The 13,602-nt window shown below is 42.0% G+C and overlaps 1 protein-coding gene across 1 annotated transcript in view; it reads right to left on the bottom strand.

The window, feature by feature from the left end:
- LOC121320972 (TSC22 domain family protein 1-like) overlaps positions 1 to 13,321 on the bottom strand; it is a 55,462-nt gene extending 42,141 nt beyond the window's left edge. The window contains exon 1 of the mRNA XM_041259831.1: positions 9,992 to 13,321. Coding sequence (XP_041115765.1) covers positions 9,992 to 12,717 — 2,726 coding nt within the window. The 5' untranslated portion in view covers positions 12,718 to 13,321. The remainder of the gene's footprint in view (positions 1 to 9,991) is intronic.
- Positions 13,322 to 13,602: the final 281 nt, after the last annotated feature.

The raw sequence follows: 13,602 nt of genomic DNA, 5'->3' as shown, positions 1-13,602 counted from the left end.
TGTGGCAAACAGGACAGCATCCCTCTTAACACGGAACCACTAACCAATGCTTGACCAACTGATTAATTAAAGAGCTACAATATTACCTTCATTGATCTCACAAGAAGGGAACCAGAAAACAGGTTTACAACAAAGGTCAGATTATATATAATATATTATTACCAATCAAATATATATATATATATACCTAATATATATCTAGATATCCTATTGATCTCCCGGGGGGGAATATCCTCAATGAAGGGGGGGGGGGGGATATTCTATTCTATGATATTATTATATATATAGAAGATAGATAGATAGAGAGATAGATAGATAGATAGATAGATAGATAGATAGATAGATATATATATAGATAGATAGATATAATTTTTTTCAAAGCTGTGAAGTGCTGTGTAAAGCAGACACTCACATTAATACAAAGCTGTGCTGACTATCCCCTTTTCAGCAAGACAAGCAGGTCGAAATGTCTTTGAATCTCTGAATCAATTTAATAGTGCAAAACCCCCTAATTTTTCTAGAGTTCTAGGAGATGCTGGATACAGCAGCTGCCTATGGTTCTGAATCCTGCCTAGTCATCTATCCAGAGGAGGAGGCTAAGCAGAATGCTGGGTGACTAATGCTGGAATGCATCAAAGGAAATCAATGTCATTCTTTAACACCACTAAGTGTTAAAAGAAACTGCAGTACCCGACAGTAATTGAGAGGATTCGAAGTTTAAAAATCCAAGCGGTTAAACACTCAGAGATTGCAGTTTCTCTGGAAAACTAACAGCCCATTATACAGAAGCAAAGATTACACTCTTTAGAAATCAACATCTATAAAACTTTTCAAAATGCTCACAACCTTATCGTCTCAAGAGAGCACTGGTGAGAGATGCATTTGTGACTGTGCACATGCAATGAGTAATGAAATTGCTTCTTGTTTCGGTCAATATTTGTTAAGAACTGACATCATGCTTTATTAAAGAAGAAGGGAACACCTCCAACGTAACCAATGGAGTCCCAAGAATGTTTTCTCACCAGGGAAGAAGGCACAAGATGTGCATGTTAGTTTAAACTGCTATATAAAAAGGTAATCTCTTAAACTGTATGACTGAAAGACTTGGATCTGCAACTGCCAAAACTAGGAGGCAGAGCCTTGCCTATTGGCAAAAAGCAGTCCCCCCCCAACAAATAAATACAAAAGAGCTTAATTATTATTTATTTAACACACACTTAACTTCAGAGGCGGCATCTGTATAATACAGTACTACTAAATCAGATACCTGATCTAAAAAAAATTAAAAAGTAATGCAACCTGTCATTTCCATATGAATATGAATATGGATGAATATATCAAAACAGAATTGCATTTCATTATCACTAAAATGCTAAACATTTACCACCAGAAAATGTACAGCCCAAGAACATGCAGATTACTGCCATGCAGTAATTGGGAGTTTGGTTCTTAGCACGCCTGCGTTGCCAACAGATGTGTTTAAAGTAGTGGTGTTTTATGTACTGTTCAGAACAACACGCTGTCACAGCTTAGCTCCAACCCTGAAACTACAGGGAAGGGAAGTGCTTTTAATTTGAAGAACTGCAACTGATGGTTAAATTGCACTCCTGCAATTAGTATGAAAGTCATTTATGAGAAAGTAGAAGTTATTTCAGAACAGACTTGACAACAATGTACTCTGAAGTAATGACATCATGAACAGCAGCAAACAAAATGTAATTAAGAGTCCCTCATTACCCCCCTGAAGCCCAAGTGAGTCACGTCAATGTTTAATGTGCCTTTTACCTTTTAAAAAGTAATATAAACTGCATCCTTTATTAAAGACACAAGTATCAAGTGATCCACTTCCCTTATAAAATATTTAATCACTTTTTTCATTACAAAAGTCTTTCCACTAGGGTGTGTACTGTAACACAAGTTCAAATATAATGTGGATAAAACCAGCTGGATATAAAATAATCTTCAAATGACCCTTTCTTTTTTCTTTAATAGGCTGCAGTTATATGAAGTTAGGGGTCAAGGCCACTGCAACAGGTACTGTATGTATACCCTACTATGACTTCTGTATTTTAAATGGAGTTATGGATTTAACAACAACACTTTCGTTCTTAATGTCTGCTGTTTTTGATTCACAGAACACAACTCAAGGTTCTTGTTATCTATCCTCTGTCTTGGGGACGGGTGGAACCAAAGAACAAGATGTATTAGCAAAGTAAGGCTTACACAGTTTGCCATGTATTTATCAACCTTCATTCTACCGTGTACTGCACTGTCCATGTCACTGGGGTTTCTACAGATCTCTAGAAGCACATACAGTGGCGCTGGCGCTGGATCTACTGCAGTTATCTCTGTTTACTCATCTGCATGTGGTGCTGGCAGATCCTGTTGAAGAGTTACATTCCAAACAATGTACGGCAGCTTGACGAAGACGCAAGTCTGCACTTTCAAACTGAACAGTCGCCAACTATGGGGTCAAACCAAGCCCTGCGGCTCAACCTGAGTTTGCAACCAAGACATCCCGATTCCTGTCCACTGCAAACCATGGGCTTCCCTCAAACTGTTAAATTACGTATTATAACAAAAAGTGAGCCAGTAAAATACTAATTAAAAACAGTCTGGCTGTAAAATTCAACACCCATTAGCAGAGGTCACACACAAGCTACTCTAAACCCCAGCTCAGTGTTTTACAATACACCGCAACACATCGCAGTATCATTTCATTAATGATACACACCAGGGTCGTCTCTGTAGCACATCAAAATAAGTAGGATACACAAAAGATAAACACAATAGTATCTAAAATGCTTTGTTCACAAAATACCCTTCAAACCCCTGGGTCTCAGCTGTCTCCTATTATAACTACAGAAAGCTATGTTAATTGTTTATTGAGCTGCAGCTGACGACAGCAACCTTTGCAAACAACAGAAAGACTGATTTTAGGTGGTCTTTGCTACCCTCAGTGCTATTTTGGTTCAATGCTCCTTTTATGTGTAGGATAAATGTAAATGATATTGCGTCGAACTTCTTCACTGGGAACAAAACTGGACAGATTCTGGGTGTCTAAGCTACTACATGTGGAAAAGAAAAGACTTACCAGAAACAGCATTCATTACCTCAAGTGGGTCAACATCATTGCAGTCAGGCCTGGAAGCCAGCGGTAGTACTTTCAAAGTAATCAGTCTTTTCCATGAAACCAGCTTATGAGGTTTTATATAAAAAGTAAAACTGTGGACTTGCACCTGTTCAGGGTTGTGGTCCTGCCTGTTTGAGGGAGCTACAGTTATTCCCCCACTGTTCCACTCCAGAGCATACTCCAGGATTAGCCAACAGCAGGCTCCTGGCAATCCTAAGAACCTGATTCAAAAACTGAAGTGCTAGGAGGGGTAGCTACAATGCCCGCTCACTCCATAACATGCCACAGCCACAGCTCTTACTAATGTGAGGCTTTTGATTGTTCTAGGAATAAAGTTCCTCTAAGGACACAAGGTACTTATTGTTTTAGTATCTCCCCTTAAAAAAAAAAATCTACAAAAATTATTTAAGGTTACATGATGATTATTATTATTATTTTTTTTTTTTTTATTGATTACGTAAAATTGTTAAAAACAGCAAAGCTAGCCAATAAGGATTCAATGTTCAACACACAGTAACTTTACTGTAAGTATCTGAATAGCCCCCTTTCTCAGAAAACAAAACATTATCAGTTTATAATAGTTCTCTACACGACAGGCACTGCCTGTTGGATAACTGGCCACAGTTCAGGATGTGCCAGTGGTATTTTGTAATTTAAGAGCAGTTAACAGATTACACTACTGTACTGTACCAACTCTGCATGCTAGGTGTCTGCTACACTGCAACTTACACACCCCTTATTACAGTACTGTCACTCAAGCACATACTGTACCTTTCTTAAACCACTTCTTTCCCTGTGCCAGCTACATGGGCCCTGTTAATCAGATATATTATCCATTTGATTTACTGCATGTGCACCTTTGTCACAGCCAAAATCTATCTATATCATTCATTCAATAGCCTACTTTGCATCACTAACTACTACTTTTCAGAATCAATTGTTGACACGCCTTTAAGTTACCAAAGAACCAATGTACTTGTCATGCGGTCTGCTAGAATGTAAACTATGTTCCATGAAGGTACAGCAGCTATTAAACAAACAAAAATAATGCTTTTTAGTACAGTTATTTTAATTCAAAATGTAATACTGCAACCGTACTTTAAAATGGTAATCCAGTTTGTTATATTAAAAAAAAAAACACATGGATCTATACAATTTAATCACTCATGAATCACAATGAAATTCTACTCGCCTTAAAAGACATGATCGTGTATCTACCCTCCGAGTTGAAAAGCACAGTGAGGTCGAACAGCAAATTAAGATGCAGTGTGGAACTATATGTTCCAGTATGGAAAAATTAAGATGCAGTATGGGTCTAGCAAGGGTCACAATAGGGGGGGGGGGGGGGGGGGGGGGGTTCGGTGTGCACGTGCAGCCAGTACTCACTAAATCCTCTTTACATTCAATGCACTGAAATCAGTTGAGCAAGCACACTCCAAGACATCACACTAAGCCTGACTGTTCTCACCATGGGTTCCTTGGTGACTTGAATCAAACTAAAGCAGGCAGTCCTGTAAGTGCCTGGACTAATTATTTCAGCCCCAGATGATAGTGGCGCACACCAGCCTTGCTTGCTCAATGTCCCTGCAATTTGAATAAATAAAAATAAATAAAACAAAACCCATTAGGCAGCATATGCAGCTGCATGGAGCAAGATATGATTTTTTCGGAGGGGTGCGGGGGGGGCTCAAGACTGAGTGAAGACCCCCAGCACATACAGTATGGTGTTAGTGATGCCGACCAGCCTCATCTGGACTGGATTTTAAACCACGACACGCAGGCTTTCTGGACCAAACTGCTGTGCAGCCCACATTTCAACAAAAACAAATGTTTCACAAACTGAAAAAATAAATACATTTTAAAAAGACCCTTTTGTCAAAAACACTAGGATAAATGCTTTTAAGGTATTCAGAAACTCATTAATAATAATAATAATAATAATAATAATAATAATAATAATAAATAATAATAGTAGTAATCCCCACCCGTTGTTAACACTTTAACATATAGCTATAGCACGTACCATAAAAAGCTATAGTTATTGTAGCTTCAGAAGGTTACTTTGTATATCTGAATATCTCGGCATTAACAGATATTTACATGTGAAAAGCAATAACTTACTTTAACTTAGTGGTGCTTTGCTTCACAATATCCCTGGAGAAAAACAAGGTCTTGTTATATTGTTTCACTATTCCATCACCAGCCACCTCAAAACTGAACTTTTTCAATACTTCACTGCACACAGACTTTGGGGTTGTTCATTTATTATTGTCATGTAATTCAATATTCCATTCTCAAAATATTTTCAAACAAGTTATACGTCAGATGATGTAATGCGTTAATGGATTCATGTAAGAAGGGGATTCTTCTCATGACAAAGCGTACACGTTATACTTCTTTCACAGCCGACAGCTTCTAAAAGAATTCCTTAATTGCAAACTTGGAGGCTACAGTACGAGCAACAAGAAACATTAAACCTGATCCACTGCAAGCTCAAAGTCTGCAACAAAACTTGCAACCTCTTGGAAAAACAATGCCTGCAGCAACAGGATCCAATCCAACAAAAGCTGCTCTTTTTTGGCAGCCAACGCCACAACACAATAGCGGTAGTTACAATAAACTTAAACCTGACAGAGATACCAAGGTCAATTCTGATTACAGCTCTTCTGTACATTTGAGAAGAAACAGATCAGGCATGAAGAATCTAGCAACAACTGCTGCATCTGTCCATCGACTCTCTAAGAAATGAAGTGAGAGATTGCATTTCATATTACAGTCATTCTATATTCAACACTGACATATGTTAGAAAGCATGTCCATGGTAATGGTTCATATGTCATTCATAATAATGGCCATCTGATTTTCAAGCCAAACCTAATATGAGTAAATTATGCTGATGTGTGAAATGATATCTTGTTGCAAAATGTTTGTATTTTTTAAATGATGAGATATTTCATTATTTTTCATCTGCAGCAACTGTACCTAATGTCGTCTTTATCAATCTTAAAGCATACTTCCTCCCAAATATAAAAAGCATGACAGTTTCAATCCATTGGAAACAGCTCAGCTTCTGCCTTTCTGTTTATGGCGTGCTGTTATTAACTCAAACTTAACTCCCAAAGAATTCTCGCTCAATTATTTCTCCAGGATAAGCCTGAGAGATGCGTCCACTGGTTTAATCAGCAGCATTCTGGGGATGGATGCCACACTGCAATAAAAACAACAAAATACATACAAAATAAAACCTAATCAAGCAAAAGCAAAGGCAGGGACGGATAAATATATCCACGCTTTGCCTCCTGCATCTGCCTGCCAATTTTTATAAACACTTTGCTATAGAAGAAAATCCCTGCTACTGGAGGCTGCCATGCTGACTGAGAGAGCCCACCCTCTACCATGCACATGGATCATTGTACTTCCCTGAATGATCCATTAAAACAACAGACTGACAGAGGAACAGCGGCTCATCTAAAAACACTGTAATACCAACCTGATATTTTTTTCAAGTTTTAATATCAACACATTAAATGAGCCATCAGATGATTTTTTTCTTTTTGTTCTCAATCAGTACTACACCCTTTCTATTGAACATAAACATAGTTGTAGACAATTCCATTAAAATATCTAGATTATTATTATGAATTGTGTAAATCAATTAACAAATTACAGAACAAGGAACATGTACAGCAGGTGCCCTGTAGCTGCTATAAATAACTTCCCTACATAGCAGCACTAATTACTAGCAGATACTAGTATAGCTTTAAAAGAGCTACATTAAACTAACAGTTACCAAAACCCACACAAGACACTTACTTGCCTAAGGACACAAAGCGAGTCGGTGGATTTCCAGACCAAGCTATTCGTGTTGCTTCAACACACAAATGCATTTTCATCTTGCAAAAGACTGAAACCGAACAAAACTGAACCGTCACTATTATGAAATTCTCCCTGGTACAGTATGTATCTGGTGAATGAAATTAAATCAGCGATATGGCTTATCAAAATCAACAATTTTGTTTATGACACATTGGTATTCTCTGTGACACTGCTGCAGCTCCGTTTCTCATTCTACAGTAAAACATGTAAATATAACTATTTAAATATTGTATTAAGAGAAATTGAACATCGCAATTTCCCATACTCTAGGGTAGCAGAACGTCCAAAATCTTCAGGGCTCAGACTACAAACCTTCGGGACACTAGATCAGGGGGGTTGGGAGACAAAGCCGGCATGAGCATTATTGTGGGTTACATCTTAGACACAGCTCTGTTGTAAACATTTCTTTCTTTACTGGTTTATTGGAAACATTTTAAATATGCCTCTCATATGCTTCCCCTCCTTAAATATTTTACTAATTTACAGAAAAGAGCATTATTTAAAATGTCAATTATTTTAAATCTTATTTAGCTATTAGTAATGTCATTTACCAAAAAAAAATGGTGTAGAATGCACAAATTCCCGGTAGAATTGGGTGCTTTAGCACACGCGAGTGTGTGTTGGGATGGAGTTGAATGTGTTGTGTAAATGACACCCAAGTATAGATTTGACAGAAGGTAATAAAAAAATTTAAAAGTATCAGGGGCATCTAAATTGATGTAGAATAAAATGATACCAAAATGATGGAGTCTAAATTGCCATTGCTGTGCAAATAAATAAATTAGCTGAGTGTAGGAATTTTACATTTACAATACTGTATTTATAATTGAGAGCTTTTGATGGAACGAATATACAGAAAAGGTATAAAACATTTAACCAAATACCCATCATCCTGAAAACAGTAAATATGACCCTATGTCTTAATTTAATCTTCGACTCCCGACCAAATCCTTTGGCGAACACAAACACTGCAACATAGTCTGGAGTGACTCTGCAGTTAAGACAACACTGTCGCTGCTCCATGAAGTCCAGGCTTCTTCCTCGAATTCCAGAGCCCCAGAAACACATGTTCCACAAAGCATGCTGTACATCTTTACAAGAAATGTACAGGCAAAGGACCCGTTTCTTCAGGATTATAATATCACGTCAGTAACCAACAGAAACATGTTATTTTGCATGACAGATCACGAAATGTATGTTTGTATTAAAACAAAGAAGTCTGTAGATTCGCACGTTGCAATGACGCACTGTAGGACGTAGCCTATATTGTTCCACATCGACAACAGAATTACTGTACATTTAAAGCTACTGAAATTCTAGGCAAGCATTTTTTGGTTTTTTTGGAGAAACAAAAGTACTGTAAAAGCATGGTCTGTAATCCCCTCAGGATAAAGTACTGCAGGTACAGCACTGCCCCACCATGCTGACTGCACTGGCTGTCACAGGGCAGAGGTACCTGGAGAGAGGGCTAGAACAATACAGCAGCAACTCTCTAGAAATCAATCCTCATGGAAGTCCTGCAGCCCACCTCTAATTACAAATAATACAAACAGCCCTTGCAAGCACTCTGCCAGTTTAAAAGAATAGACTGCACCACCAGCATCCCTCCTAATAGTGAGCCTGCTGTGCTATCATGTATATTGGCCTCCTTCTGCTTTTGTCAAACTAACTGAAAAGCACAAGCAAATCCATATTACACTATAACTGTGTCAACAGATCACTGAAAACGTTTTCTTTTCTTTTTTTTTTAAAGGAAACAGTGGTGCCCTTTAATATAATGCTCATGTAAAGACCAATCAATACCATGAATTGAGTTCATGATTTCTATAGGCTGTAGAGTACAGGGCCTCTACCTTCAAATACTAGAGATTAGATACAGGGATTACCAAAGGCTGATATAAAAGCTATTTTAAATAAATACATAAAATTACTCTAAACAGAAGTAAGGGCCTCAGTATGTGGTTATGCAGAGACAGAGTTTTAAACAGATCCACTGAAAGTCATCAATGACCACCAGCAAAAGCTGGAAGATGTAGCACAGTTGAAAAAAAATCTTCATTGTATTATTGTGAAGTCATCTACTGATACTGCATTTCTGAATGATCCTTGAAACAGTTTGATTGTGAAAAGAACACCTTTAATTCACTATCTAAGATCCCAAGAGTCCTTGTTCATGCTAATAATCCTTTTACAGCGGTCAGATTTGTCACAATCGTGTTCAGAAATGTGATATTTAACACTTGGCTTCTTTCCACACTGCCTGTGCTGCCACACACACACACACACACACACACTACCATCACATGTGTACTGCAAGTCTAAAACAGGCAACTACAACATCTCAGCACAGGCATGCAACTCATCAGCTGCTGTCAGGAGCAAATGATGAAAGTAACACAATGCAGTTACAAAGCAAAATGCAGTCTGTTGGCTTACTATTATTAAAATTACAGGCCTACATAATATAGACAGTTTGGCACAATGGCAGTGCAGTGACTAGGCAGCTGTTGACCAGCCAATAGCATTCAAGTGGGGATTTGATTTAACAAATAAATACATGAATAAACTAAATGCGCAGCAAGATTAACCTAGAGTGTCTAAATGTACTCAGTATTTTACAGCGTGCCCTGCTCTTCACAGAAATCACTTAAACATTAACAGACCTACCGTCTACTAAGGGATGCTCAGGCAAGTCATCCCAAGTTTAACATCTACGGTTCATAATCTCCAGCCTGCCTGATTATAGAGCCTAAAGAGACTCCAGTTTTACACACAAATTAAATAATGAATGTTTGTTTAACATCATGAATACCTAAAACAGCAGTAGGCAGAGAACAATATCAGCACAACAAATGGCAACTTACTGTGTGGATATTATTGTTGATTTTGTTCTTGCAGTCTCACATCCTGAAAGCTAAAATCTCAATGTTGTGTTTTACGAGTCTGCTAACTGCATTCAATAGCTTTACAGCAGAGTCTTACCTGTCCTCTTCACCGTCCACCACCTGTCCTGCCAGCGGCAGGGTCTTCAGTGGAAAGAGGCTTGCCGAGGCTGCGAAGGCACTCATGCTGTTGGCAGCTCCATCTCCAACAGCCAGCTTGGGCAAAGAGAGCAGGGTCTGGTCCTGAAGAAGCAGGCGGCGAGCATCTTCCAGCTGTGCGGCAGAAAAAGGCCGCAGGGCCAGGTAGTGGCCAGTGCTGGCTGCCGAGCTGGCTGGCATCATGGTAGGCTGACCACCGCCGGGGATCATGCTGCCGTTCTGCAAAGGCTGGGCAGCACTCGGGGGCATGCCAGACTGGGCCGCAGCTGGAAGAGGCACGTTTGATGTAACTTGACCCAAGGAAACAGCGCAAGGCTGCTGCCCGGCTAGTCCTTGAGCCATTGACTGCTGCTGCTGCTCTACTGGCAGGTGTGTTGGGAGCTGGGCCAAACTCTGATGATGCTGTTGTGCCAGCCCTGATACAGTTCCAGGCAAGATCTGATGCAGGATCCCACCTTGTGGAGGTGAAGTGGTCTGCTGCTGTTGCAAAATTCCCTGGGGGGGTGTCTGGTAATTCCCAGGCGGTATGTTGCCCCCATGCTGGCCCATGCCCATCATCTGGCCATTCCCAGACACCGGAGGAGGTTGGATGGTGCCAGGAATGTGGGGCACATGCTGTAGTGACTGCCCAGCTGCTCCCATTCCAGGGGGCCCGGGCTGCATTGGAGGCTGAATGATCTGTTGGTGTACAAACTCTGGTGGAAGGCTGCCCACCACGCCACCACCTTGACTCACAGGCATAACATGCTCCGATGCCATCTGAGTAGGTGCCGCCTGCTGCTGCAGTGGTGGGTGGAACATTTGTGCTGTGGCAGGTTGCTGAGGCTGTTGAGTGTAGGGCAGTTGCTGCTGCTGAGGAATGGTAGCAGTGGGGAGCCCTATGGAGGTCTGTATGCTTCCTAAATTCATTGGAGGCTGCTGTTGCTGAACATTGCCAATGCTTGAGGGCACAGAAGGGGTCCCGCTTGTTTTCATAAGGGAGTGAGCCACCTCCTGCGAGTGTATCTGGGCTTGAGCAAGCTGAGGCTGCGAGACACTCTGAGGCAAGCCAGGGAGTGAAGCTTGCAAGCTCTGGGGGCTGCCATAGTCCACTACTTGTGGCTGCTGGAAGCCTTGTAAAATGGAGGGGGCTCCCATCTCTCCACTTCCAACACTCTCTGTGTAGTGGCTCAGGGTGCTGATGGTGCTACTGACTGAGCTCCCACTGGTGCTCTCTCGCTCTGAACCCAGAGTAGTGTCAGGCTGGGTCTGCCTGATGCTCTCCACTGCCCTGTGACTGGGCACAGTTTCTGATGTGGCACTTGCTACAGCTACTGATACTGGGGGCTCCTTATCATAATACTCAGTGCAAATCCATCTGCCTTTCTTGAAAGGCTCCGAGCTGGAATCCAGCTTGACCACCCTGAAGCGGGAGCTGGTGGGAGGTGGAGCCTGCTGCTGGCTTGGGGGGGTGGCCACTGGCGCAGTTTGTGCTGTTGTCATCACAACCACTGGCGCTGCCACTACAATGTCACCTGATGCCCCGCTGATCACATTTGAGAGGGCACCACCTGTAACACTACAAGCCCCCTTTACAATATTCATAGTCACAGCACCCCCAGTCCCTTGTTGCTGTTGCATCACAATAACATTTGGGTTGCTGGTTCCCGTTAAGCCACTGTTCAAGTTCATTAAGCCAGGTGGGGCGCCACTACTACTGCCATTACTACTACTAGTGCCCACCAAACCAGCCACGCTCACATTATTCACATTGCTCGTCACAGGATTAACAACATTAACTGGGGTACCTGCTGCTGCATTCATGCCGCTTGGCATTCCTGGGGTGCCGGCTGACTGAGGCTGGGCAACCACATTGCCGACAACAGAGGTATTCTCAGGAACTGTGTCAGCGTGTGCAGATAATTTCGGAGCAGTGGTAACAGTGTTGAGAGGCGGGATAACAGTGACACCTCCTCCTCCTGGCATTGCAACCGAAGGCATTATTCCAGGGTGAGCATGAGATGGACGGTGGGGAAGCCCATGGGGCTGGGGGTGGTGGTGGTGGTGGTGGTGCATATTCCCGTTCGCCAGCACACCAGGTTGGGGCTGGTGATGCGACTGGTGGAGGAGATGCTGGTTGGGGGACACTGCTCCAGGAGTCTCTACCTCGTGGAAGTTGTTTAAAGTCTCCTCAGAGGAGCTCCTCTCTGGGCCCCCCATGTCCGTGGCCCTGGACAATGACACATCCAGGATCTCAGATGAAGACAGGTCTTCTGTGTGTGACTCATCCAGGTCGTCATAGCTCTCAGTGTCTTCTGTGATGCTGTTGTTGGTGCTAGCCGAGATGTGGGCTGGGGTGACACTGGTGATTTGAAAACCACTCTTTTTTTTCACCTGTGCCCCTGCCAGTGGGAGAGGCTGAGGCTGCAGCTGCGACTGAGAGGAGTGGAGGTTCAGGCTCTGGGGAGGGTGCTGCGGCCCCGGGGAGGAAGACCCGGTCGGTGGTGGTGGCGGCTGTATCAATATCGAAGATGAGTAATCGTCAGTAGGAATGACATTACTGTTAATACTGGTACCAGCTGCTGTCGCCAAAGCGTTGCTGCCAGTACTGCTACCCCTTCTATGAAATATTGCCGGGTTCGCCATCTTCCTACTAGTAGATTCTCCTGCAGACTCGGGATGATGCATTTTGTAAAATCCCAGGGTACTTTATTGTTGTAAATTCAGACAGAACTCACAGCAGTATTTACCAAGCCGGGCCTGACAGCTAGCTGACTGTTTTCCACAGAATAAAACAAAAACAAATTAACGTACCTCCAATTTGTAATGTTAATTCAAGCCGCCGCCATTCAACTTTTTTATTTTATTTTTTTAATATTCCCCCTCAGAGCTTCTGTTCAACAAAGTGGTACGCACGTAATGTTTTTGTATTCCCCGGGCGTGTGTTGTTATTCTTCTTAAACACAGTTCAACATCCCTTACTTTTTATTTTAATTTAAATCCGTAATATAACGCAGAGTCAGTAATATACATCTACCAGTAGTGCAGCAGATGATTTCCCCCATCACGACCAGACGTTAAGGCGCATTATATTTCAAAATAAATGAAACAGTCCGTAGCTGCAGTGGAACTGATATCAAATGATACGTGACTCCTCGTTTTTCAAAACAGTAGTTTAATCGCAGCCTTCATGCCTCTGTTTGTATCCAGTGTTTGCTGTATCACCCCTCTGTCTGTGTTTCTTTCTGCCTGCCACCCTTGCACAGCACAGCGTTTCTCTCACTGACGAGTCTGGGGGGAGGAGAGCTTGCTAACATGGCGACGGCGCATGCTCCCTGCTGCAGCGGAGCACCCAGACATAAAAGCCAGTCTGGGATGGGCAGAGAAGAGGGAGGCGGGGGATAGCTAACAAAAAAGGCTTCGGGAGCATTGTCCGGGAAAAGACGACTACGTCCGAACAAAAACGAGTCTTTCACGTGGTTTACCGAACCTCTATTGATTGTTGAGGGTCGTGAGAGTAGGAGGCGGGAGAAGTGAAGTGCGGGCTATTGAGGCCTGCGGTCCTGTAACCGC

The sequence above is a fragment of the Polyodon spathula genome, chromosome 9 (assembly GCF_017654505.1).
Source record: "Polyodon spathula isolate WHYD16114869_AA chromosome 9, ASM1765450v1, whole genome shotgun sequence".
NCBI lineage: Eukaryota > Metazoa > Chordata > Actinopteri > Acipenseriformes > Polyodontidae > Polyodon > Polyodon spathula.
Note: the sequence above shows the minus strand (reverse complement) of the source record. Positions and strands in the feature narration are given on the sequence as shown.